The sequence below is a fragment of the Xiphias gladius genome, chromosome 11 (assembly GCF_016859285.1).
Source record: "Xiphias gladius isolate SHS-SW01 ecotype Sanya breed wild chromosome 11, ASM1685928v1, whole genome shotgun sequence".
Taxonomy (NCBI): Eukaryota; Metazoa; Chordata; class Actinopteri; order Istiophoriformes; family Xiphiidae; genus Xiphias; species Xiphias gladius.
The window spans coordinates 25,312,642-25,340,557 of NC_053410.1; the positions used below are offsets into that span (position 1 = coordinate 25,312,642).

At 39.1% G+C, this 27,916-nt stretch overlaps 1 protein-coding gene across 6 annotated transcripts; it reads left to right on the forward strand.

Annotated features, from left to right (window-relative positions):
* Positions 1–22,568, forward strand: nt5c2a (5'-nucleotidase, cytosolic IIa). 6 transcript variants are annotated; one of them, XM_040139050.1, is made up of 18 exons: positions 1–111; positions 2,438–2,559; positions 7,861–7,934; positions 11,040–11,157; positions 11,308–11,403; positions 12,872–12,963; positions 13,872–13,929; positions 14,191–14,284; positions 14,402–14,455; positions 14,626–14,709; positions 14,913–14,954; positions 15,560–15,667; positions 15,844–15,910; positions 16,774–16,944; positions 17,440–17,491; positions 18,120–18,180; positions 19,077–19,253; positions 19,376–22,568. In XM_040139050.1, exons 2-18 carry the CDS (start codon positions 2,459–2,461, stop codon positions 19,610–19,612), a joined length of 1,686 nt encoding a protein of 561 aa, XP_039994984.1. In that variant the 5' UTR covers positions 1–111; positions 2,438–2,458; the 3' UTR covers positions 19,613–22,568. The 6 variants fall into 6 exon arrangements, with proteins under 6 accessions (XP_039994984.1, XP_039994988.1, XP_039994985.1 ...); XM_040139051.1 differs by having other exon boundaries at positions 7–111; positions 2,444–2,559; XM_040139052.1 differs by lacking the exon at positions 1–111 and adding an exon at positions 138–228.
* Positions 22,569–27,916: the final 5,348 nt, after the last annotated feature.

The following is a 27,916-nucleotide window of genomic DNA, read 5'->3' on the forward strand; positions in this document are numbered from 1 at the left end:
CACACACACACACACACACCCATATATCTATATGTATATACATATATATTTGTAAATATATGCGCATGCTCCGTATGTTAAAGTCTCCACCAACGAACCAGGGTAAAGACGGTAAGTGTTGTTGCAAGTGTCTGTATTTTCTGTGGCTGCTGTGAGACGTGTTCGCTAGCGGAAAGCTGGCTGCAGCTGTGTTGGGTTAGATAGTAGTTAATGTGCCGTTTCATGCAGGTATGTGAACTTACTGAGCGGCGGTTCGAGGTGACTTCCGACAGACGTCAAATTATTTGGTTTTATTATTCTGTTAATATTATTGTTTCTTATAAACAGAGACACGGCAGTCCCTCATTGAGCTGCTAATTTTTAGCCGTCACTGCCTGTAGAAGACACCGAGCTAACTTTAGCTTAGCCTCCATTTTCCTTCACCCATGTCCTATATGTAATACAGGACACCCAACTCAAACCAAAACCTTTGTCACCATGACTGACAGCGTTTACTACTTAACTAGTTGAATTATGAGGTGAAAAGCAGTAAATCCAACCACTGCAGCAAACACACTGTTTTATCATTTTTAATATAGAAAAAAAAAAAAATCCTCCAAATTTCACCACATCTTTGTTTTGCACTCCTGTCGTCCAGCTGCTTCGGTGGAGGAAGACTGCGTCACTTAGGCAACCCAGCTCTAACATGTGGGCAGGGTTCAGAATTAACTTAATTTGTCTATCTGCCAGTGGCTGGTAAACTGAAAACATTTACTGGCCAAAATATTTTTCAATCCCCCGTAGAACTTCATACCATATGATGTCATTAAAAACAATGTAATTGCTAATTACCCATCGATTTCCCTTTTTTTTTTAAAGGGAACTATAATAATGAACATTCAGGTGCTATTGTAAGGACACTCAACTTTTATTTTAAAATGTGCAGTCTTTTTGACTCTGCAAACGTAGCAAAGGGTAATGGTCAGCTGGATAATGTTGCAGCTGTTGAAGTGTCGACGCAGCTAATGTTGGCCTGTGAGCGTTCGTGGTCTTTAATCGATTCGGTTTTCATACAGTGAGTTGCGACCACAAACGGGCAGGTCCTGTTTTGTTGAGTACCTGCGGCAAACACACTGTTTTATCATTTTAATATAGAAAAAAAAAATCCTCCAAATTTCACCACATCTTTGTTTTGCACTCCTGTCGTCCAGCTGCTTCGGTGGAGGAAGACTGCGTCACTTAGGCAACCCAGCTCTAACATGTGGGCAGGGTTCAGAATTAACTTAATTTGTCTATCTGCCAGTGGCTGGTAAACTGAAAACATTTACTGGCCAAAATATTTTTCAATCCCCCGTAGAACTTCATACCATATGATGTCATTAAAAACAATGTAATTGCTAATTACCCATCGATTTCCCTTTTTTTTAAAAGGGAACTATAATAATGAACATTCAGGTGCTATTGTAAGGACACTCAACTTTTATTTTAAAATGTGCAGTCTTTTGGACTCTGCAAACGTAGCAAAGGGTAATGGTCAGCTGGATAATGTTGCAGCTGTTGAAGTGTCGACGCAGCTAATGTTGGCCTGTGAGCGTTCGTGGTCTTTAATCGATTCGGTTTTCATACAGTGAGTTGCGACCACAAACGGGCAGGTCCTGTTTTGTTGAGTACCTGCGGCAAACACTACAGCTCGTTGTATTGTATAGAAAAGCCTAGCTCTCCTCGCCCTCTTATCTGTAAAACACAACTTCTCGTTAAGTTTCCTTTTCGCATTCCCTCAACCTTTTTGGATGCGCTGCCTCAACAATGTGCCGCCACAATCTTGCAGACGACGGCGAACAAAAATAGACAGGGGAAAGATCTGTTGATAGTCATATTGACATCATACCAGCAACAATACATAAAACTGAAACCTCTCACTACAATTTCAATGTCTGGGCTATATCTGATTGTGTCACGGACATGAACAAAAGCTTTGGTGAAGTAGGCCTATTTCCGTAACCCGCCAATGGTGACTGACATCATTTATTTTGTTCGCCAGTGTAGATTTTTACTCGCATTTGGTGAGTGGTGAGTGCCAATGTTGGACCCTGCATGTAGGATTTTGTTTGAAGAAATGTTCCTTGGTGAATCACGTTCATGTCATAGTTGTTTACTTCAGCTTCAAAGTGTCTTTTTTTTTTTTTCAGGTGTATGGTGTAACCTTTATATTCAGAGAATTTTCACATTTGAGTTCAGAGGTGAAATCATGCTGACTGTCCAAGTAAATCAGTGTTTATTATAACTCTGTCAATACCCAGTTTCTTTTGGACAGGATATTATCCCATCACGTTTCCCCCTTTGAGTAAACTGGTTAGAAGTCTATAGTCAGTGTTAGAAAAAAAATAAAAGGGCTAGAGTCGTACAACTTGACTGTGTGTGGGGTTCGGGGTTTACTGAGCAGCTCTTTTCTTCCCAGAAACAGATTTAACGGTTCAAGATGACGACTTCATGGAGCGACCGTCTGCAGAACTATGCCGACCTACCAGCCAACATGGACGGTGTGGCCATGAAGAAGTATCGACGTGAAGCTCACCACAGGTACATAAGACTGCAACAAAAAGGTCTGCTAATGTCCTTAAACATTGGCCAGGCCTTCTCTTCCTGACACAAAGCTTATGGCTACACGAGTTTTATGGCTGTTCTCTAATTTCTGATGTGTGAGTGTGAGTTTTGTTCACCTGTGATTAAAAACAAGTTTACATACATTTTAGCAGTTTTTAAAACAACACTGCAATTTGAAGATTATAGTCTTATAGTCGATGTCACATGGGTGACATGTGTGCCAACAAAGACCTTTTGCACACAATATAATAACAAGCCATGGTTCACAACCAGTAGGAAGGAAAACATAGCAAAATGCAAGTTCCATATAGCGACGTATAATAATAATAATAATAATAATAATTGTACCAATGAGTGTTGAGCAGGATCATTGGGGCAGTAGATGGCTTGCACTCGCAGATCCAGACTGTACAGCTTCAGAGACAGAAATACCTAGTGAAAGCAGGGAGGAGGAGAGGGACGAGAAACAACAAAACTGTGGGAGAGAGAAGATGATGAGTTGGTAACACGCATTAATGGGATATCAATACGTACCGATGGAGAGGGAGGAGAGAGGAGCTTCATGCATACTGGGAAGACCCTCAAAAGTCTAGGCCTATAGCAGTATAACTACGGTTCAAGGCAAGCCTGAGCCAGCCCTAACTATGGGTGTTATCAAAAATGAAAATTTTAAGCCTACTCTTAAATGTGAAGAGGGTCTCTGTCTCTCAGACTCAAACTGGGGGATGGTTAGACTGGAGGGGAGCCCAACAGCTGAAGGCTCTGCCTCCCAGAAATACCACGAAAAAATACCTCTACCCCAAACCAATTCTTCCAACAGTTTTATTATCCATATTCAAAGCCATTCTTAGGTATGGATATTTGAATTACAAATCGAATTAAATGGGCTGAAAAACACATCTGAAACGGGCATAGTGCAGGTTGGGATTTGGCATACACCCTATTGCACTTGTAACCATACCCAACAGTGAAGTTACTACTTACACACCCTGAGTTCACCTGTCCATCACTGTATCAGGGTGAGAAGTTTAGGGCCAAACCTGGCACCCTTCCTTTCCAAGCGTGTAGGAAACACGGGCTCCGTGTAAAATCACCCGCTCCTTATGTTGATATGAAAGGCTCGTTCTAAGCTAAAGAAAACACAAAGATTCTCTGTTTTGGGTAATCACACACTAATGAAAACATAATTATGATTATTATATTCAATTTCTGCCTACAGATCCCCCAAAATCCTACACACTCGTCCTTTAAACCACTAGAGGTCAGCAAAACAAGATTATCTGCTTCTGTTAAGTTGCTCCTTAAAGCGTCCTTATCTCTGACACAGTTCTGTTTTATGTTGCTGTCTGTTATGTTTCATACTATTGTATATTTGCTGTTTTGCATTAATAAAAAAGAACCAGTCCAAATTAAGTTCCACGGTGCGCTAGAGCAAAAGAGATCAATTCAACTAAAATGTGGTGTTTGTTAGACCCATTGAGCCAGAAATCATTTCATTTGATCTTCAGAGGTAGGGCAGAAATTAATTCATGGAGATTGTCATCCTCTACAACTGACTAGAGTCACGAAATCCAAAAAAGAAATCTTGTATGTTAATAACATTGGTTTGTCCTCACTACAGCTGCTACAACAATGAAAGAAAAAACAGATCTCTGTGAGCACACAGTGTAGCAGTAGCTGCTAACTGATGTGAACAAAGAGGAACTTAATGTGACCAGCCCCATCTTCAATGAAAAAAAGGGTTTGGTTGCTTTTTGGTTTTGACCTCCTTTGGGAAGAAGGGGCCTGACATAAAAATTTGCAGCTTTTAGGGGTTTTATTTTTAGGCTGTCACTCCAGTCAGCTATGTGCTAATACCGGAAAGATTTACTCCACTGCAACAGGAAACAGAACTAGAGGTTAGTGTCTGACTGAAACCTATAAAGCAGTACAGCTGTTGTTATCACAGTTTACTGATTATTCTGTCAAATAATTGGAAAGAGTTAGTTTAAAGTCATAACTATTGCAGATTTCCCGCACAATTGTGAAAACCTATTACTGATATAATACTACTGCTGACTATTATTATACTCACTGGCCTTTAAGCTCTAGTTTTGTCAAGCGTCTCCTGAGAAAAGTATATGTATCTGACCATGTGAAGAGGACTTGACATGGAACTTAGATCGTATTTTACACAGTCTGCAGTGTGGCCATAGCACCAAGTATCAAAAACTGAAATACTGAGAGCTAACGTCACGTCCGCTCAGACTCCTAATCATTGTACGTTGTCTTTTAATCAAATACTTCCTGATTTAAATCAACATTTGACAGATTAGACTATTTTATTTATTTAGTATTTCACTTGGTATTTTCTGGCATTTGGTTACTCAGACATGGGTATATTATAGTGTGTTTGTGTGTATATACAGTATGTGTGTGTGTGTGTGTGTGTGTGTGTGTGTGTGTGTGTGTGTGTGTGTGTGTGTGTGTGTGTTATATAATGTTATATTATATTAAAACCTTTCAAGCGACCCTGAAAAATGTATCCTCCAGTTTTTTCACCAGTTATTTGTTTACTTTGAGTTTCTGTCATTTCATGCTGGTTGGCTGGATTGGGCTCCCCATGTAGGGTGGAGGGGCTGTTGTGTGAAACTGTCAGCAGGCGTCCTTGTACATCCCTCTGTGTATGCCAATAGAACATGAGATACAAACAAAACAGCCTCACTACTCCAAGCATTGCTTCATAGCAGTACTAGTGGTCAAAAACTCAATAAGGTACCCTTTTCAAATTTCAAATCATCTCTTAATGAAGTTTACAAAACAGACTCGGGATCCATCACTTACTTCTGGAGTTTTCAAGCACATCGCACAGTCTTGGACATTGTTTTGTTATCATGGGAATAACCATCCAGTTAGTGGATGATCCGCTCTGCCTCCTGAGCCACATTGCATATGAGGACTGGAGCCCTGGTCCCATGAAATGTACTGAAAAAAAAATGCATAGAAATGTCAGTTGTGTCTGTGTTGATTTTTGTACGTGTGAGACTGAGACTAATATAAAATTGATAGAAGGTATTTGAGGCAGGTCTTATTACTGTTTTTGGGCTATAACGGATCACAGAGTTGCAATTGAATAGAGATTATTCACTTATGAAGACAGTGCACCAGAGCTGTGTATCATGACATGACTGCTAAAACCAGCAGACATGAGTTCAGTGGTAATATTACATGTATTCTCTATTACAAAGCTTCCCAAAGGATCTGGCTCAAAACCACCCTGCAATGAGGTATGCCATCCTTTTGTTGTTGAAACAAACTGCAAGTACTGACTAAATTACTCCTTCGTTTTGATGTCCATGATGTGAATTGATTCTCCATCCAACTCTCATGGAACTCCATCCATACTGACACTGATTGTGAGTCGGGTTTCTCACTGTGGAAACAGCAGCAAGTGGTCATTGTGATTTCTTGGTGTGAGCTCCTCTTGCATTTCCCTTTCTCCTGCATCTTTTCTTTAATCCCCATCTGTTACTGTCAATCTGATGTCATCTCTCACACCATTTGAATAGAGACTCAAGGCCAGTGTGTAGTCTGAGCACAGATTATTTGTTCACACTGTATAATCTGTATTTCTGCATATAAGCAGTCATATAAACAGTCATTCATGAGTGAAACTTGATGTGAGTCACTGTTGGGCAACAGTTGTATGAAAATGTAGAACTGATGACAATTAAAACAGGCAATCTTTCCTTTGTACATCAGTGGAGTCTTTCCTTTGTTATTTCAAAGTCTGCGGTATCTCTAATGGGCTTAAAATGTATAAATGATATTTAAATTCAGGAGGTTAGGCCTGGATAGGAAACTTTGTTTTTTGATGATTAGTTGATTTAATAGATAAATTGATCAACCGGAAATTACCATCTATTTTGATAATTGATCAGTCCTTAAAGTCATTTTTCAAACAGCAGTGCCAAACACACTGATTCCAGCTTCTCTACTGTGAATTTTCTGCTTTTATCAGTTTTATATAATGGTTAACTGAATAACTTTGGGTTTTGGACTTTTGATTGGACAACAAAAAATTATCAATTAACCAAGAAAATAATCAGCAGATTAATTGACTATGAAAGTAGTCATTAGTAGCAGCCCTAGTCAAGTACCAAAATCTGAAATCAAATGCCTGCTCACATTTTTAGTCGTGTTAGTTCTGTGATTAAACACACATACTCTGTTAGTAGTTTATTATGTCCAACTAGGTAAAACTAATGCAAACTCATTCAGTAGTCCTGTAATGAGGGTTCTGATGTTCAGTTTGTGTTCAGACTGTTTTAGAAAGGTGTTGATTCAGCTGTATGGTCTTCTTGGAGGATGTAGTTTGTGCTGCTACTGAACTGTATGTTATCATACTGAGAGGGGTTTCTAGTATTTAGTCTAACCTTTTTATATCATTAAGGGTATACTTGATATTAGAAGCATCTCTCTATATGACATAATGCAAGTTAACTGCAGCCTCCAAATGGGCATAAAGTTGAGTCAACACAAACTGAACATTCTGACCTTCGTGAAGGAAGATTTATTACAGTACTGCCGGGTAAGACTGCATTAGTTTTTGTTGCATGGATCTAATAAATTGCCAGCTGAGAGTAAGTAATGTGTATAATTTGAATGATCATTTTGAGGATGTGTATCATATCTTATTTTCATGCCAACGTATGAGAGAGACAGTGGTGCTCATTTAAAAATACAGACGCATAGCAGTGAATGTGATGATACACATAAGATCTACACATCATAGATGATGGGGTTCTTGTCTGTGTGTGGCACAAATGATAGCATAATGTCAAGAACATTCTTACTTTGTGTAATGGCTACCTTGATGACATTTTCAGTTCAGTTTCTCAAATTTCTGGGCAGAGAGGTTTTTACTTCAGATGCACTTACCATTGTATGAATAACCAGTAGGACTGCATGTCTGTTGGTGTTGTGGTTAAGTTTAATGTAAGTGACTCATGGCAGGTAACTCAAACACAGCCTGCCATGCATCAAAACATGTCCTCCAGGATGTGTTGCTCAGTCAGACTGATAAATTGCTGCTCTGATGTTTTTTCCTCCAGCTCTAGCTCTGGTCCTTTTTTAAACTTAAACTTAAAATGTACAACAAAATCTCCTACTAGACTGATTGATCTACTTTTCACTGTGAGTTAGAGGTTTGTCGTAAGAAATCTAAGGAGTGCAGCATTCAGTTTGAACTGCCACCAGTTATGCATTCACTGACCATACACTATTCTCCTCTTCCAGAGTGTTTGTCAACCGAAGCTTGGCCATGGAGAAGATCAAGTGTTTTGGTTTTGATATGGATTACACTCTGGCAGGTATGTGCAGTTTAAGCCTTTGGTATCAGCCTTGATAACACATAAAGGTTCAGCTGCCGTTGCTAGAGCCCACAACATCTGCATGTAGGCTCTGAATGTCCTGTCACTGATTCTGTCATTCTCACTGAAACAGGTCAGTGAGTGAGTGAATAAAGTGGGATCTGATTAAAAAAGTGATAGTGAGTGAAAGAGGATACACTCCATACATGCCTTAGCCACTCTATTTAATTCTTTTTTTGTGACATACACTTTAATCTCAAACCAATTTCTTGGTTAGTAGGACTTTGTCTCCCTGGAAGTTTCCTTCTCAAGCTTAGTGCTTCTCAGCTCTTGCCCCTATGCTGTATATTATTCTGACAAAGCTTCCCCAGTTTTCTCCAGTTTTTAAAGTTACCAGCACCCAACCATTTATGATCTAATGGGTAAAACTACCCTTTTGTCAGCAGCACTACCTAGCACTGTAAGAATCACTAAGGTTTCCATATAGCAGGGGTCTCAAACTTCTTCATAAGCCCCCCATTATGAAAGTGTTAAGAATTCATTCATCATTACATGTTGCCTGCAAATTCTTTTTTTTTTTTACAAAGAAAAAAAATGCATAAAAGTAGTTTCTAAAAATAAAATAACAGCAATAAGGAGAAAAATACCATAAAATACTTTGTAAAATAGATTAAAAAATGGGGCAGCACATCTTAACAGTAAATATGGGGGTATCACTTCATATTATTCTTTATATAGATTAAAAACTAAGAATAAACTTCATAGAGATTTGCCTGATTTTTGACCAAAAGAGGCAGTGTATCAAAATTGCAAATCTGCATGATCGAAAAAGTTTATGGTTCTTGGGGGGACAGTCGTCGGCTCGGTTCACCGGAGCACCAACTGTAACCTAAGCTGCTGCCGTCGAGCTGTTTGTCAGCCTATTCCTGGCCTGAAGGTAGTCAAGACTGTAATCTCACACACCATTATGGCAGGAGGGGGCTGGGGTATGAAGGAGGGTTAGAGCCATGTAGTTTCTTAACAGCTGATACCAGTATGTGCCAGTAAAACAGATGATCTTATACTTAACCACTTATCTGTATGCCACTCTCCTCTTGACATTTTACCATCCAAAGTCCTCAATGAAGTAGTTGAGTCCGTTGGCCCAGTGTTACTCACTATTATCAACAATGCCCTCTCCTGTGGTTGTGTTCCTACTTTTTTTAAAGTTGCCTCAGTTTAGCCTCTTCTGAAAAAGAAATATCTGTATCCTTCTTAACGTCAGAATCGAGCTTTTGGAAATTGCTAAGGAAAAGAATTTTTTATCATCAAAGACAGAGCACAAAGACTGCTCTCCTTAGATCACAAACGAAATCCTGAAGTGATGCTTTTGAAACCACTGACCATAACACCTTAGCCCCTTTTTATACAGCTTGTTCAAGGTTGGAATATTGCACTGTTATTCTGCCTTGCCATTCTGTAGAAAAGGTACGAACACTGGGGGGTATTTTAGTTCCCGCAATAAGCTGATTACAGATGTAGTCACAAACCCGGGTTGTCATCTGTGTAAAAGGGAAAGCCAGCATGGCGTAACAAACGCAGACGCTGTAACATGTCATGTCTAAAATCACATACGGGAGGACAGTGTTAATTTTGGCCACTGGTTTTTAATTTAGTTTCTTTTGATGAAAATGTATATTAGTTTTAGTCAGATAATAGTCATTTGATTTTTATTAGTTTTGTGTAGTTTTAGTCAACAAAACTAAAGACATTTTATTCTAGTTTTCGTCATTGACATGTTGGTTTCATTTTCATCATACATTTTTAATTTTTGTCTGCAATACATTTTGAATTTACAGCTGTTGCCAACTCTGTGTACAATTACCATGGTAACAAGTGTCTCTCACAAGGTTTCCATGTCACTCTGCTCTGCAGTAGTACAGACTCACCTTAGTAAATCTAGTTAGCATTTCCAGACTCTTCTTGAACAGAACTCCTTTTCTGTCATCTACTCTAGTAAAGTCATTCCTGTTGACCTAGCATTACTGCAGCTACCTTTGCTGTTCACTGTAGACCAGTGATTCATTCAGAAGCTGGATTCACTAACTTGTTTACTAAAATATTGTTCATTTTCTGGGTTTAGATTGAGAGGAGATACTATAGATAGTCGACTGAAAGTAACATTAATGTTACCTCCAAATCCACAGCACCTTACTTTTTTTTATTTTTTTTATAAATGTCGTCATGCTGCTTGCAAGATTTCATAGTTTGTCTCAGCTGTTTTGTTGCCACCTCTTGTGCAATTCTCAGTGGATTGTGGTTGATTTTAGCCCATAAATCTGTTTCTTCCAAGAACGGGTAACAGACAGCTAATATTACTGATAGACACATAATTTTGCAAGGTGTTTATTATTAATAGTAGTGCAACAGGTCAAGCACTTCAATCATCTACTGACAAAGGATATTTTGGGTAGCAGAGGAAACTGTTTTACTAATCAGGAGCTACAGTGTGTGATTCCACAGATACTGTAATAGATCAAGACCAACCCTTTCTCAAAAGGATTTTATTGACTCTTCCAGCTTTGTTGTTATTCTTTTAATAATATTTGCTTGTCTTTGATTTAATTATGAATTCATATGCTTTCGTCATTGTATGTTGACAAGTAAAGATTTACTCTACTTACTTGCTTACTTGCAATATTCATCAATTGTCATTCTAACCATTTTTATGCATCAGAAACTGAAAACTTGTTTTCACTGGTTATGTGGTTGCAGACCGCTTGTTGACAGATTTGATAAAGAGTCCAGCTGCATTTATGAGCTAACAAATGATTAAACAAACCATTTTTCCAATCTACACAATGTCTTTGAATGCATCAGTCCATCTGTCTTCAAAAAAATCTGCTGTAACAGCTGTGTTTCCAAGCAGATCTGAGAGTTATAAATGATCGATATTGTTTTAGGACAAATGTGTTAAATATTTAAAATGGAAAGCATTGCTGCATGTTGAAGGTAATAAAATGTCAGATAAACTCTGTGTAGCGTTCTTCAGTGTTTTTGTTGCACTGTCTCTATCAGGTGATTTGTGTGTCATGAACATGAGCCTGTCTCCCTGTCTGTTTGTAGTGTATAAATCTCCTGAGTATGAGTCGCTAGGATTTGACTTGACAGTGGAGCGCCTGGTGTCCATTGGATATCCCCAAGAGCTGCTCAACTTTGTCTATGACCCCTCCTTCCCCACCAGGTTGGTTCACAGAGCCCTTCCTTTTTGAAATTAGTTTGAATATCGACTTGATATTTGAATACTATTGCAAGAAATTCTCACTCTCAGGTGTGCTTTATGCTTTCTGACTCAGATTTTCTGCCCTCACTCACCTGTCTCTGTTCTTCACAGAGGTTTGGTGTTTGACACTATGTATGGCAACCTGCTCAAAGTGGATGCCTATGGGAACATCCTGGTGTGTGTGCATGGATTCAACTTCTTAAGGGGGTGAGGTCCAGTGCTTCCCCCTGAGCTGTCAAAATAGTCCACCACATCTCTAAAAGAACTAGACAGTCATCCACATTGTTAGACCTTTTCTTCCATCCCTCCTGTAACAGTATTCTTCAAATTAATCACTAACAAATGAAAAACCTGCAGCAAAGCTAGCAACACTGAGAATCACTTAGGCTGATGGGAATGTCATTAGTTTTACAGGCATTTTGTAATAAACCAAAATATTGGACACATTTAGCTTAATGGCTTATTAACCTGATTAAGGTTGCTGGATTAAAAGTCAAAGGATCACCAGAGTTATTACAGTTCATCCTGACAGAAGCATAAATGTTTGTTACAGATTGAATGGAAATCCATCCAATAGATGTGGACATTTTACTCAGAGCCACAAATGTCAACATGGTGGCACTAAAAAAAAAAAAAAATTAGGATTAGCAAATTATGTGCCAGTCCATCCAAATAATGTTGAGATATTTCACAGAAAAGGTGAAAATTTTTACCTGCTGTTGGTGCTACAGGAACATTCAGGGAATCGCCATTGTCCATAAGATTCATCATCTGAGGATCATAAATGTTTGTACTGAATTTCATGACAATCCATCCTATGGTTTATGAAGAAAAGAATTCACACAGGAATGCTTCTGGTATCCCCCACAACTACTGGTGCTCATGGTAGGAAAAATATATAATTTAAAGAGGCAAAAATTTAATAAAATATAATAAATGTGGTTTAATACAATATAATGGCTGTTTTAATCACCTCATTTTAATGTGTGCTTAAGTGCTTATGAGTTGCAGGTCTCAACATGTTGTGTGTTCAGGATTTTGTCCCTAGTGGTTAAAGCATTTAATCCTTCCTTTGCCTCAACTACCCCTAGTGTAATCCCATACACACGTTGGGTTCATTGTGTGTCAAGATAACCTGACCAAAGCAAGTGTGCCAATACACATTGGTGTGTTTTTTATTGTATTAGCCCATATTTATTAAAGGTTTTTTATTTTTAACTAACCACTCGAGTTCCTGGAACTACATTTTTATTTTTTTAATACCACACCCTACCAATGGACGAGGGCATAATTTTTCTGCTTTAAATTCTATCCTATAGTTGTTGAGATATTTCAGTCTGGGCCAAATTGGTGGACTTACTGACAGACCCACTGAACATAGCCACCCCTAGAGTCAGGCCACCAGCATAAACCCACTTACTTTCTCATTTTCTATCACATGCACGTGAAAAGATTTTAACAACTGTTGGTAATATAGAGCAGTGTCGTCATGAGCAGATCACTGTGTTGGTAGTATGTCATGTTCTAATAGCACACACACACAAGACACATGCATGTGACAAGCACAGGGGTGGCAAGATAGACATTTCTGACCACTGCAGAAGGAACTAATAGAAATAACTCTGTTTCCTGGTTTGATCTCCTTTATGTATGTATCTGTACTCACTCTGAACAGACCTGACATTAGAGAGATGTACCCCAACAAATTTATTCAACGTGGAGACACAGATCGCTTTTATATCCTCAACACACTCTTCAACCTGCCTGGTAAGAAAAGACAGTAGACAGCTCAATATTGTTACCAGTTGCTTACGCCACGTTTATGTGATATTAGAGTTATAATTATTTTCTGATTTGTAAATAGTGTTCATGTCAACTTCTGAGTCGTAATTATGACAGGGAAACTCTAGGGTATCAAATTTGGCACTTAATAATACAGAAATGTCTGAAAACCAAACAAATGTGGACACCTCACATCAGCCAAAGACCATCGTTCAGTGTTATTTTACCCAGATTTAATGGATATGGTGTTATATTGTTTATGCACAGTATTTAATCAGACAACCAACTCTGTATTCATAAAACCCTCTTAACACTAGCGTGCCCTTAACATGGGAATCTTTCCCACATCTACTATGCATCCCATGTAACATGAACCTTTTATTATCTCTATCTTTGTGGACATATTGAAAAAGGGGAAAACATACTGTAGCTTGTATGAACATTTGTAGGACTATACAGTATATCGCCAGTAAGTAGACTATAAAAGTTGACAGTGCATCTCCTAGCAAGCTTCTGGCACATCATGTGTCTGTCATCTGCTGCCACTCAGATGCTTGAAATAATTGATAGTTGATCATTTTTACACCCGTATGTTGGAAAACTGCTGTAAAAATCCAGCTGTACTAGCTGTAGTGTCATACTATCATTCTTTATACTTCCTTGCTCAGAAAGTAAAAAGAATTTCAATTTCAGTTTGACTTTAGAACTACTTAGCAAAGCAGTGGTCCTGTTTGTTCTGCAGTATGTTAAAAAGAAGTAAAGAAAAGTAGTAGTGCTAAAACTGGATTTGACTGTGAATCTGCTTCCACTGGTTTCTTTACATAGTTCAGTTGTCATATTTGAAGCATGTTGATATTCAGCTTTACAGTCAGTCTCACTGTCTTCTTCCACAGAAACCTACCTGTTTGCTTGCCTGGTTGATTTCTTCAGTAACTGCTCCAGATACTCAAGGTACTGCGTAGTCACTGTTGCATGCCTAATATTGTCTGTCTGTGAGAAGTGAAGCTGGTTTGAATTTTATTTGACCTTTTGAATAAGAGTCTGTTTAATGGTTGAATAATGTTCAGAGTTTCAGTAAAATTTCAATATCCTGGTCAAAATGCTCTCTCAGAAGCTTCTCTGGGGGAAACACTGAATCTTTGTCGTTTTTGATCCCCAAAATTCCATGCTATCCAGACTCTAATGTTCATATGATTTTAATGGTCTCTGTAGTTGTGAGACTGGCTTCAAAGATGGCGACCTTTTCATGTCCTACAAGAGTATGTTCCAGGATGTCCGAGATGCTGTGGACTGGGTTCATTTCAAGGTAGAATAATTTCCTTTTCCACATGAAACGCATTTCCAGGCAGCTGTAGGTTGTCTCAATCAGTCAGTGCTCAATCGATCTTCAGCCCTTAGTCCATATTTTTCTTTATTTTCACAGGGGTCCTTGAAAGAAAAAACGGTTGAAAACCTGGAGAAGTATGTGGTAAAGGATGTAAGTATACACAACAACTATATACCAATTTGGACTGAGTGTATGTTTTGTGTGACAAATACTGCATCACTCGGTAGTCATGAACCAACACATTTTAGCTCAGCCTCATGTTTTTTTGCCATTCGGGTTGTCTGCATTGTTGATGTCTGTTGTGTTGTTCCTTCTCCAAGCCGAAGCTTCCTCTCCTCCTCAGTCGCATGAATGAGGTTGCCAAAGTATTTCTTGCCACCAACAGTGATTACAAATACACAGAGGTGAGATTAAAATGCTCAGTCAGATATGTTAATGAATGCTTAAAGCAAACCAGAACCTACTGTCTTGTTTTATCTTTTTTTGTTTATGCAGGAAAGCTCATTTACTGATTAATTTAGACAGTTGCCAATAAAGCCAGGAAATGTTAATGATTTCTTGTTCTGGACCACAATGTTAAAAAAACACCTCTCCTGTCATCTTACAGAAAATCATGACCTACCTGTTTGACTTTCCTCACGGCCCAAAGGTAACACTGATGATCAAATAATGATGATCAAATAATGTGTATTGTCAGGAATCTGAATGAATTTGAATTGAATAACCTTGCTTAGAAAGTTATGGAGCGGATATAGTTTGATGATAGTGTGTTCAAGAGAGAAAAATAAGAAACAACAGATGTCATTTATCATGAATGAGATGAGGTCTCACTATACATGGTGCTGTGCAACAGTAAAACAAGGATTTAATTAAAAACCATTGAAATGAAGAAAAAGAATTCAAACAGGAACACTTCTGGTAACTCACATAACCACTGGTGTTCTTGGAGGGAAAAAGGTATAATTTAAAGAGGAAAAATATAAAAAATATGGACTAATTGTATAAAATTGTTGTTTATAAACTAATCGTTTTTATGTCTAAGTGCTTATGAGTTCTAGGCCTCACCATGTTGTGTGTTGAGGATTTTGTCCCTAATGGTTAAAACATTTACTGCTTCCTTTGCCAACTACCCCTAGTGTAATTCCACACACACTGAGTTCATTGTGTATCAAGATACCCTGAGCAAGGAAAGAGCCAGCAGACATGGTGCCGTACAGCTGTATAATGGCGTTGGTGTGCATGTGTCTATTGCAGCCGGGCACACCTCACCGGCCCTGGCAGTCCTACTTTGACCTGATCCTGGTGGATGCCCGGAAGCCTGTGTTCTTTGGAGAGGGAACAGTACTGCGGCAGGTTGACACTGTGAGTTTGTACTATGGAAGCTTGCATGACCAAAATACCATACTCTGCCTATATTTGAGGGCAGTTATTTAATTTATAATTTGTAGTTTAGGAAGTGTGGGTCAGCCACATTTGTGCAGTATAAAGATACATAAATATTGTGTATGAGTGTGTGACTGAGTCTTGGATTCTCTCAGACCACAGGTCGGCTGAAGATCGGCACATACACTGGACCTCTCCAGCATGGTATCGTTTACTCCGGAGGTAAATAAGAAACCACCTTAACACAGCTTGTTGATTTAATTTGCTGTCAAATCTGTCTGGAAGTGGTATTTGCTTATTTCTCATGATTCAGTTCACTTCTCACTTCTAAGTAATGTAGCATATTGTGATTTATACCTTGTTTATGTAATGTTAATGACATAACATTACCTGGTTTTAAGCCCCAGTCAAGTGGTTGGACATGGTGTTTACATCAGGAATGTAAACAGGACAATATTGCACTTGCATTTCTTTTCTGATCTGTTAAGAAATAGTCTCACTTCCAATATATGTGAATGTATTTGTATATTTGATATGGTCAAAAACAATTTCTTTGTTTTTTAAAATTATAGGAATAGATTTGTGACTAAGCTTGAGGAAACTAATAGTAAACATTCCATGAATAAGTTCATGGTGCGACACAGGAATAGAAACAACATGATGTGCTGAGTCATAAAAGCACTCTTTAAACTGAAAGAATATAGTGCGGGCTGTACATGGATAACACCACCATCATATCTCTGCAGTAGTCAAACACCAAGCCTGAGGCCGTCTTTGCTGAGCTCTTCTCTTTCATCTCTTTAGTCATGGTAGGTGGTGGTGCTCATGCTTATTATCCAGGTCTTTGACCCAAGCACTTCCCTGTTCCTGCTGCTGGAAACGTGTCACTCATCTTTCCTTTTCTCCAGAGCGTTACGTCAAGCATGAGATACCACCTGATGTTTAGAACAGCAAATATAACAGAAACCTGGTAGAGGCTGAATCTCAGCTATAGCTGCAACCTCATAGAATATATTCATGGATTTTTGCTTTAGGTTTTGATAATGTGGGTCAAAGTACCCAAAATGGCATATTTATACTTTCAGGTTCTTCAGACATTGTGTGTGACTTGCTGGGTGCTAAAGGAAAGGACATTGTCTACATCGGAGACCACATTTTCGGTGACATCCTCAAATCCAAGAAACGTCAGGGCTGGAGGACTTTCCTCGTGATACCTGAGCTGGCCCAGGAGCTGCATGTGTGGACTGACAAGAGCTGTGAGACTCAACACGTACATATGCACATACAGCTTTATATCTCCACTGTTTTAATGGAATTAAACAGTTTTATTCAGCTATAACAGAAATTGTAAGCTGTTATGATTTGGCTTAATTACAAATCAAGTTCTTAAACTTTTGCTACTTTTAGTAGCAGCAACAGTACTTCCGTGTTTCTTAATAAACAAACTCTATAGATTTGGTTTTATTAGGCAGTTAGGAAAAAAATCCTCATACATTACCATGCATGACAGAAATGATAGTGGGCTTCAGTTTTCTGTTGATTTCCAGTGGTGTATATTTCACACAGTGTAACCAAACATAACAATGTGATTATGAAATAAGTCACTGAAGCTCACATCAGTGCCAGGCCCACTAGTGAAAGATACAATCATGTTAAAAGTAACGTGTTACTGTTCATATTTTTGGACTGTCTGGTTATTAAAACCATCGGGAATGTAATGTGATGTACTAATGGCAGTGTTTGTTTTTCAGCCATATTTGAGGAACTTCAGTCTCTGGATTGCTTCCTGGCAGAGCTTTACAAGTGAGCTCCTCTTTATTAAGGCAGCTACTTGTTGTGTCTTGCAATGTAATCTCTCAAAGAAGTTCTTAATGCACCTTTTAGACATTTTGGTGAGGAAGTATTGAAAAAAATGTTTGTATAAGAAGAATTTATTAAAATTGGTTCCTCACATAAAAGTAAAAACTCACACATACTGTCATAAATGAGAGATTTCAGTTTTTGATTTTTAAGAAATTTACAAAAAAATTCTGAAAACATGTTTTCACTTTGTCATTATGGATTATTTAATGTAGATTGTTGGGCAAAAATAACATTTTCTTCCATTTAGAATTAAGTCTACAACACAATAAAGTGTGCAAAAAGTGAGGGGGTCTGAATACTTTCTGAAGCTACTGTAGATTGGCTTTTATATAGTTATATTAGTCTAAGACTAGTGTTACTGAAAAGCTCTAGTATAAGTAAATAAGTGTCAGTGTTTACTTCATTGAATGGAACTGACCTGGGCTGTGTGATGCAGGGTGTAGAAATTGGCAGCATGTTATTTAATCTTGCCTTGCAGCACGTGTGAAGCGTCCAACTGATGTGGAAAAAATACATTTTAAATAGAGTTGCGCTGACAGATCACAGTACACTTCTGCTTTGTCCTCAGGCATCTGGACAGCAGCAGCAATGAGAGGCCTGACATCAGCTCTCTGCAAAGACGGATTAAGGTGCAACTTTCTCTGACACACACGTTTCCTCCCCCTGTCTTTCACTTAGAAAGAGCTGCACTAGACATAGAAGTCGACCAGTATGAGTGAAGGACAATTGTGTAAAAATTAAAGTTGCTGATATTTCCATTGCTACATTTTGTATAGTGACCATTTTTGTGCCATAAAATAACAGGTAACAGGTGCCTATGCCAAGAGAAGAGCTCTCATAGTCATTGGTCACAACCCAGTAAAGACAAACATTTTGTCTGCTTCAAAAAAGATGAAACATGTCTGCCGGGAATAATATCAGTAGATAGGTACCTTTCAACCACAGGAACATTCTCTAGGGAACAGGAACCTCTTGAGGAATTCAGTTCCCCTACCTGCCTTTCCACCAGAGGAACCATGGTCTAAATTAAGTTCCTAGCATATAGATTTACCCCGGAAAAAGTCCCTGCTCAGGAGGTAGTACTTTCTGTAGGTTCAAGACTTGCAGGGTGGTCAGCAGCGCTGAACGTTGCTAATTGATCGAGTACACTAGCATTTTCCATAGCATTGTTATACACCTGGCATTTATAAAAACATGCAACTGCAAACACATGGCTTTGTTGTTCTTGTTGGTTTGCGTTACTGTGTACCGCAGAGTCGCGCAAATAAAATGTTGTGCCATCGCTTACACATTGTCATCACGCTGTATTTTTGCATGTACGAACAATGTGACCGGTGAACGCCGCGCTTTTGATAAGCCACCAGACCAATTTGCTTAATCTTCCCAGGGCTTGACCTTGCTGTAGAAACGCAAATCACACTGTGTTTCACCCAGGGAAAGTTCCTGGGAGATTAAAATTCCTCAAACCTTTGGTGGAAAAGCACCTTATGACATGTTCTCATGCATGTCTCTGTGTCCTCTCCAGAAAGTCACCCATGACATGGACATGTGCTACGGCATGATGGGAAGCCTGTTTCGTAGTGGCTCCCGTCAGACACTGTTTGCCTCCCAAGTGATGCGCTACGCTGACCTGTACGCCGCCTCCTTCATCAACCTGCTCTACTACCCCTTCAGTTATCTGTTCAGAGCTGCACATGTACTGGTGAGATTCACTCAAAGATGCCACTCAGGGCACTGTTTCTACAGACTCCAGTGTACATGTCTGTCATCTGCATTTCGTGTATTTTTGTGTCACAGCATTACATAAACAACTTTCCCTCCCAGATGCCACATGAATCGACGGTGGAGCACACCCACATCAACATCATCGACACGGAGTCTCCGCTGGCCACACGAAATCGCCACGACGTCAACTTAAAGGAGATGGAGTGCAAGCGGCACCAGCTGACCCGATCCATCAGCGAGATCCAGCCCCCCCACTTCTTCCCTCAGGCTCCACAGGAGATCACCCACTGCCACGATGAGGATGATGATGAGGAGGAGGAGGAGGAAGAAGAGTAGATGGAGAGAGAAGAGCAGGGAGCAGGAGTTTGTGGATGGGTCTTGCTCCCACATCCATTTCATCCAGTTTTAATATTTGAAGTTCATCCTTTCTTTGGTTAATAACTACAGGGCTGCATCAGCTGAGTCTGGCTGACAGATCCACTTGCTGACTTGTTGATCCATTTCTACATTTAAAAGAACGAGACACTGTGTCTACCAGTCTGGACCCGGTCTTGTACATGATAGGAACTAATGTAGATTCAAGTGGTCTTACTACATCCCTGGTAGATATACCTGTCTACAGGTAAATAGGAATTATAAAGTGAGTATAGATTCCTATCTGTTACTAGTAGAAGATCCAGGCAGTGAGACAGTGTAATTGAAATTGACACAAAGTGAAAGAAGCACCTCACTCGGGTAGAGCAGCTGTTTGCTGTTGGATCCTCTTGGTTCTGCTGGGTTTTTTTACTTTTCTGCTTTTGTTTGGGCTTCATTCAGATTATCAGGAGCCAGAGTCCAGTATACATTTATTAATTTGTACTGTAAACAGTTCACTGCCCTGAAGCTTACCCCTGCACCATACCTCTAACTGAAAAACATGCATTACACTGCGGTGAAGAGGCTAACCTTAACCTAGCTTAAAGGAACAGTCCACCCTAAAACTCAGCCACATTCATCACATACTTTGCAATTTAAGGACCATATTATTTTTTGAAGCATCGTTTTTTTTCCCACTTCCAAAGAGTAGTGGTCAAATGTAGAGATGTGATGAAATGTTGAGGTATTTTAGCACAAGTACAGTTCAACAGAAGAAATGGTTAGTTATTTAAAACATTCACAGTGAACGTCTGGTGGAGATGTATTTTTCTCAACAGAGCAAAATGTAGTGCAGCAACAAAAGATGTTTGCATTACCTTTTTTTAGGGTCGTCTCAACTCAGTGTTGAAAAGCAACAAACGTTCATCCCATTTTGGATTTTCTTGCAAAGAATTCTAGGATATGTAGGGACAAAATAACAGCACTTCTGAGCGTGGGTTTTTAAATGGAGAAAATTGAAATGTAGTGTGTGTATTAAACACGGCTGCTGAAACTAGAGTCTGTCATAAAACGGTTCAACTCCAGAGGAGTATTTTTGTGATGCCTGCTTCGGTGAGGTGAAGTCAACGGGAAATTACCAAAACCATGTCACATGCTATCCGCCTGCTTCACTTAATTTCTCAGTTCCTCCCCTCAGAGTGTTTTAAAACAGGACACCATCTCTCATATTCCACAGAATCAGAAAGACGTGGGGCCCAAGGTTATTACTATGAAGTCCCTACGTTCATATAGTCTGGCTGCATTATGTGTTTTTAAAATTACTGCAGAAGTAATGTAGATAGTTACACCCTGCATATTGTTCACAACCAACTGTGAAATCGTTGCTGCCTTATTCATCTCACTTTGAGCTGATTCAGTGAGTGTGAAAGAGAATGATTGTTAAAGACTGTATTTTGAATATGAATGGTGAAATGTTTTCATCTCAAGGGAGCCCATTTCCGAGAGGAAAAATAAACGTGAAAAACTTAAGATTTAAAACTAGAATAGTTACTGTAAGAAGTCAACATTGTGAGACACTAAGTCATAATTAGGAGAAGTCAAAAATTTTACTTAATTCAGATTCAGAATTTAGACATGGTCACAGTTTAGATTATCTCATAATTACAAGATAGTAAGCAATTCAAAATGTGGACTTACTGATCTTTTTTTTTTTTTTTTGTGTACGTTTAGTAATGGTCAAACTTATGAGAAAGTCGTAATTATGCGATTGGTCAGAATATTGACCGAGTCAAAATTTAGTTTTTCTTACTGTCCATTATAAATTTAATATACTGTACTATTTCATAAGTTTGAATTTAAAAAGTCCAAATTTGGACCTGATGTCTCATAATTTTGAATCATAATTTTTATACATGCACACTTTGTGCATGAAGTGTTACTGGCAGCAGAAGTCTTCCATAGAGAGGTGACCCTACTGCTGTTCTGTAATTGTTGTTTGAAGCTGATCAGGTTTGTCTGCTGTAGACATGCTGTAAACATGCTGTTGCTGCATGCTGTAATGGGAGAAGTGGACTGTGCTGCTGTTTATTGTCAATGTGGGCCTGTCTCCGTATGCACTGTCATCAGATACTACCAATATATACAATAGTGTTTTTTAGTAAACTTTGGAGTTGATTAGGTTGTTTTTCTTTGATTATCATTTTTTTACGTTACTGCCCTGATTTTAAAGCTAAAAGGAGGGTGAGATTAGGTGGACTGTTGCCCTTGAAAATCTCTCAAGACAACCTTGTTTTACAGACTGTGATTCCGCTGATGTGTTTTAACCTCAAACAGAAAGTTACTGATTTGATTTGTTGGCACTCTCTTGTCCTATTTGGACTCATGAGCTGTATCTTTTCTCTCCTTATGGTTGATCAAAGTTGAAATGTTCCGATGTCGGTGAGATCTGTGCTCAAAGGGACAATTGATTGTTTGACTTATGTCTGCTCTGTTGCGCCTTGAGATGTTTATCTTGTTATTTGAACATGGGAGCAATAGTAGACTGTGTAATGCTGTTACTGTTGAAACACAGAGGTTTCAGAATGGGCCATGTTTCAGTGTGATGGCCCCCAAAGTGAGCAGTAACAATGATTTAAAATGATCAGTTTTCCTATTCAAGTCATTTCCTAACTGTTGTGTATGCCTGTTTTAATGACAGCAAATACTGTCCTTAAAACAGGCATTTTAATACACACTGATTTAAAAGCTAGCTTCAACTTTGATAATCAGACGGGCTCAAGTTTAAAGTGAACCAAACGAATGTATTTTTACCAGCAACAGTTAATGCATGTGTTGAAGTTGCATTTTTCTTTTGAATGTTGCCTTTGTGTTGAAGAATGTTGAAAAGTTGAGATGGTTTGAGTCATGATTGATGTTTGTAATAAATTTTCTGATCTAATATTGCCTGCTTAGTTTTTACTCTTCAAAGTTACTCATGAAAATTCCAGTATTCTGTCATACCAGTCGTATATATAATAATTGTTTTTAGAGTCACATTAGACTGAAAAAGCCATTTAAGATCATATATCCTGTTTTTTTTTTTGTTGTTTGTTTGTTTTTGTTTTTTTGTTTTTTTGTTTTTTTTTTCCTCATAACACCAAACACTGCTGTGGTGTTCCCTTCTTCTTCTCAAAAGACCTGACAAGTTTGACTTTTTTATTGGGAATATTTTATGATTTTATCCTCATTGACATGAATTCACAATAACTGAGATTACAAAGAAATATATATGAGAAAGTTAAAGGAAAATATATAGAGAGAGTCCTGGTTGAATTTTAAGTAAAGAAAAATGTGTTACCCAGTTTCAGAAAACTAGGTTTGAGGGAAAGGTCCTGGGTCTTTCAGCAGGACAACGACCCAAAGCACACATCCAGCAGCACAAAAGAGTGGTTGAAAAGGAAAAGATGGACTGTTTCAAACAGATGTAATGATCATTTTAAATTTTCTTGTAATTTTGAACTGTTTTATTCCATTGTGATGCAACATACTGTGTGTAAAGAAAAGCATTACATGCTCTGCTGTTATTTTGCAAGGAATGAACCACTTCCCTGCGAAAGTCAAAGCTGCCCCAAACTGGTTGTTCTTACCTGTCTCAAAATATGCATATACCACCCGTGCAAAAGTGTGGGAAGATCTGTGCAATTGCTGTCGGAAAATGGCCATAAAATAAATATGATGGGGGCTTTGTTAAATCTGCCAAACCTGTTGTAATAACTCCAAAAATCATCCATGGCAAAAAGATTCCAGAGCCCATAGATGATTTCTCACCCACAGTTCCATAATCAGTAAGTGAGCCAACACTTTCCCCTGTTCTGTGTTGCTGGGGAGAGAGGAGGGCGAGTGCACCTGAGTTTCTCAAGCTGCAAGAAAGCAATAGACTATCTGGTGTGAGCCAAGGTCACACTGCTGATAAGATGACGCCAACACATAGACCTTGGCATCCGTTCAGAAGAAGGGGATGTAGCCTGAGAGGAACAATGTGCGTCCTACTACTAATATCCATCGTAATAGTGTTTCCACTTCAGTGGTTTGAGATCATCTGCATTCCTCTGGCATCTCCACTAAACAAAACAAAGCAAAAAGCACAATGATAACCACATGGGTCCCCACGGTGGCCACTACCCATGTTGCACACCTTCCTCACAGAGGTAGATGTGACATGCCTTGGTGGTCAAAACATGAAGATCTTCACATATCAAATGATTGGCAAAGATCATCATGGTATCCCTGGGTGTTAACGCAAGGAAGACTGCTGAGACCAAATGGGTCTTGTTCGGCTTGTTTTCCTCCTTTGTCAGCAGCTGATATGTTACCTCTGGACACCACATCTGTAGTGCAAGCTGAAACCCAGTGCCTGTTGAGGATCTCATGGGACGAAGTATCACCGAATAAGACCGCTTATTTCAGTGCCTCTGAATGTCTAAAACCGGTTAATCAATATAACAACACTGACTCTAAGCACGTGCAAAAGTCTGTGGGCAGGAATATGTGTAACACCGCGTGGTTCTCCCCTGACAAATCCACTGACAGGTCTTGGAAGCAAGGGCCTAGACATGAGAACCAATCTAACGGAGCCTACTTACTGCGTATGTAGAGGGACCAACCAGACCTGCAGGAACAGAACAAAACACCATGGGTGGTATACAACTGACCGACAGCAATATGTGCTCAGAATATGGCCAGTGAAGGATCAACCAATGGCTCATCTACGCGCATGACCATTAATGTGAAGATATTAGCTCAAAGATCATGGCAGTCAATTCAACTGTGGGTTTAGGAAATATTTTGGCTCATTATTGGCTATGTGGTCAGCAAGCATATTCCTTCTTAGCCCCTACCTGGGCAGGATGTCGTTACCTGGCAAAACTCCAATATCAATCATACCTATTCAAAATTTGACTAAACCTCAGCATAGACAACGAAAGAAAACAGCTATGATTGAGTTTAATTCATTAGATTCATACCATTGGTGTATCAGTCTGGGCAAAGGGGGTATTGGCATATTCCCATAGGACAGAGTAACCTATTTGGCAGATCACATCAATAATATATCATATACCAGGCATTATTACATGAAAAATAACACTGTAGCTCTAGAAGCATAGAATTATGCTGCCAGAAACGACCATGAAGTTTTGCTGAAACATGAATTGATCTTAGATCACATTTTTGCTTCAGAGGGAGAAATGTGTGCAGCTCCAAATGTAAGGTAGGTAGAGCTGGTTGTGTACTATTGCCAGACCCACATGATAACATAACTCAGATGAGAAAGTTTCTTAATAATCTCTCTGATCATTTTGCCCCACCCGACTCTGCTGATATGAGTTTGAATGCCTGGCTGGCAAACAAATTTGGACCAAGGGGAGCGTTAGTCATGCAGTAGTTGATCCCAGTGCTTCTCATATTAGGATTGTTGATCTGTTTCTGCACCAAACTACTGACCTGTGTCAGAGCGATGCACTTAAGGTGGGTTGGAAGAGTGATGGGCCAGCATATCCAGTTGACACAAACACGACCTTGCAATTACCAACGCTGATGATGATCCAGGCATTCCAGACTTTTTTGCAACACCAGGATGGACTCCTTCTTCTCAGGAAGATACAGATGATGATGGAGAGGCAAATAACTGAATAACGTACTTTATTATGCTTGCGAAAACCAGAAAAAAATCTGCTCTTGCAAATTTCATTCACCATATTGCTATACACCGTGCTGCCAGGTTTTATTTAATACCTCAAGAGGCTTCTTAAACACCTGTTTTACCTATTTCACCATGTCTGTGTGATTTGCTGTGTGCAAAATGCATATTGTTGTTGTCGCAACAACCATCAATACACTAACAATCTGAGATATCTGGCTGAGGGATTGCTTATACAGTTCCTAGAGTCAGGGGCCTGACTAGTGCTTGAGATACAGTTACAGAAAAGAAACACTGATGCACACCTATCATCTGAGATCCATCTCCAGACAATTGGTTAGCCCAATGTGTGCTTAGGAATGGGCCTCAGACAGAAAAATAATGAGAGGAGGATGGCTTATCGGTCAAAAAGATGTTGTTTTTCACTACCTGAGGCTCTCACGTGTGGAGACTTCTGCTCTCTGTACAGTGCTGAGTCCATTTTAAATGCTTATGAAATTAAACTCACTGGAAAGACTTGTTAAGTTGTCTTTATTGTAGTTTTTACTTATGAATGAACTTCCTACAAAGTGCAGCAAAGAGAATAACCCAAATCAAATCAGTATTTGCTGTGGCTGCCTTTTGCCTTTAAAACAGCATCAGTTGTCCTCATACACCTGCACACAGTTTTTCAAGCTACTTAGCAGGTAGGTTGTTCCAAGTATATCGGAGAACTTCCCATAGTTCTTCTGTAGATTTAGGTCGTCTCAGTGTCTTCTGTCTCTTCATGTGATCCCAGACTGACTCAATGATGTTGAGATCAGGAGTCTTTGGGGCTCAGACCATCTGTTGCAGGACTCCTTGTTCTACTTTTCTCTGAAGATAGTTCTTCAGGACTCTGGCTGTATGTGTAGGCCTGTTGTCATGATGCAGAATGAATCTGGGACCAATCAGACGCCTCCCTGATGGTGCTGTGTGATGGGGAAGAATCTAAACATCAAAAAGGCAGGCGACAGAGCTGTCCTAAGCTGGGAGGAGTTTACAGCGCTTCAACAGTGACAGGAGAATCACGTGCACGTACACAGTAGGAGAGGGAACTGAAAATGCTGTGATAAATCCATACAGTGCTGTCATGGAACCTTTATTTACAAATGGTTGTACATTTTTTTCCCCCTTTGCTCTAGTGTAATGTGTAATGTATAAAATCGTGTTATGTTTCTGCTTCAGAAGTGGTTATTTAGTGTTCTGAGCTTAAGGAATATGGATTTAAAGGTTCAGTTCACCCCAATCTAAAGAGAAGAAAAAACATATTTTCACATTTCCTTCTACTGGTATCTCTCCATTGAGAATGCAGATACTTTTGGTGTTGTGTTGGTAAGTAGACTTCTAAGGTGTTCCCTGATGAGCCACTGGCCCTGGACCTGTATCCTCGCAGCCTCTAGACTCTGATAAGATGAAGTGCTGCCATAGAGGAAGCACTTTATTTTGACTCACGGTTTAAGAAAGAAGCTGAAAATGGCCTGGCAGCATGCAAGACTGAAGGGCAAATACTGATTAAAAAAATCTTCAAAGTTCTTCATTTGATAGGGAAACATCAGTGATGATGGTCAGAGGTTGGCTGAAGTTTGACTGTATGGAGTTTTAAAGTTGATCAATTATTTAAAAAGGCCGTCGCTCTTTTTTAAGACAGACCTGTGCACAAGAACAAACAGATACAGTATGAGCATAGACAAACACACACATACACAAGAGACACAATAAAAAAACAATTACAATCAAAATGTTCAAGTTAAATGTTCTGAAATCTTCAAAAACAATGAGAGATTTTAAATTCTTAATTTGTGTTAGTCATTCCATTTGTAAGAAGCTCAGTATTTACAACCAGTTCAAACATATGGTAAAGCTATGCCCTGTGACCTGACATTATAACAGACCCGTGTTTGGACATGAGCAGAGGTAGTAAGGAAGTTTTTATATAGTTGCATTTATATAGCACTTTTCGAAAAGACAAAACACTTTACATTTTGCCTGTGATTCATCCACTCACACGCACACTTCACATGTATAAGGCCATCCATCAGCAGCAATGTGGGGACTTAGACGTGTGGACAGCATGAGCCGGGGATCGAACCACCAATATTTGTGATCAGTGGACGACCCGCTCTACCTGCTGAGACACCAAAAAGAAGGCCTTCACACCTTCTCACACGGACACAATGACGGGTGAGAAAACATAAGCTGTGATGAAGCCCAAGGTTTTAAGGTGAAAGGAGAGCTGCAAAATCACCCTCACAATAATATATTTTGTTTATTTATAGCTCTTCACGTTTCAAAGACAAGTTTGGAAGTGGCTCTGAAAAGACATAAAAAACAAAGAGATGGTATAGTATATATTATACTATTGTATACTGCAGTAAAAAAGAAATCCTTCAGATTCAAATATATATCAGTTTAACAGATGACATTAACAAAAGTTTAAGAAAATGTAATTCTAAAATGTTGAGCACAGATATAACTGCAGACTATATATATAGTCATCTGACTATCACAAGAGAAACATCCTTTGTTTCTGTGCAAAGATCCAATTTTGAACTTCAGATGTTTAGATGTTCCAAATGGCTCTCAGGAAT

Excerpts from the sequence above, each read along its gene's own strand:
- nt5c2a (XM_040139050.1), top strand. The coding sequence starts at position 2,459 with ATGACGACTTCATGGAGCGACCGTCTGCAGAACTATGCCGACCTACCA. Across the intron at positions 7,935-11,039 it reads TATGGATTACACTCTGGCAG|TGTATAAATCTCCTGAGTAT; the intron begins GTATGTGCAGTT and ends GTCTGTTTGTAG. Across the intron at positions 15,668-15,843 it reads TACTGCGGCAGGTTGACACT|ACCACAGGTCGGCTGAAGAT; the intron begins GTGAGTTTGTAC and ends GGATTCTCTCAG.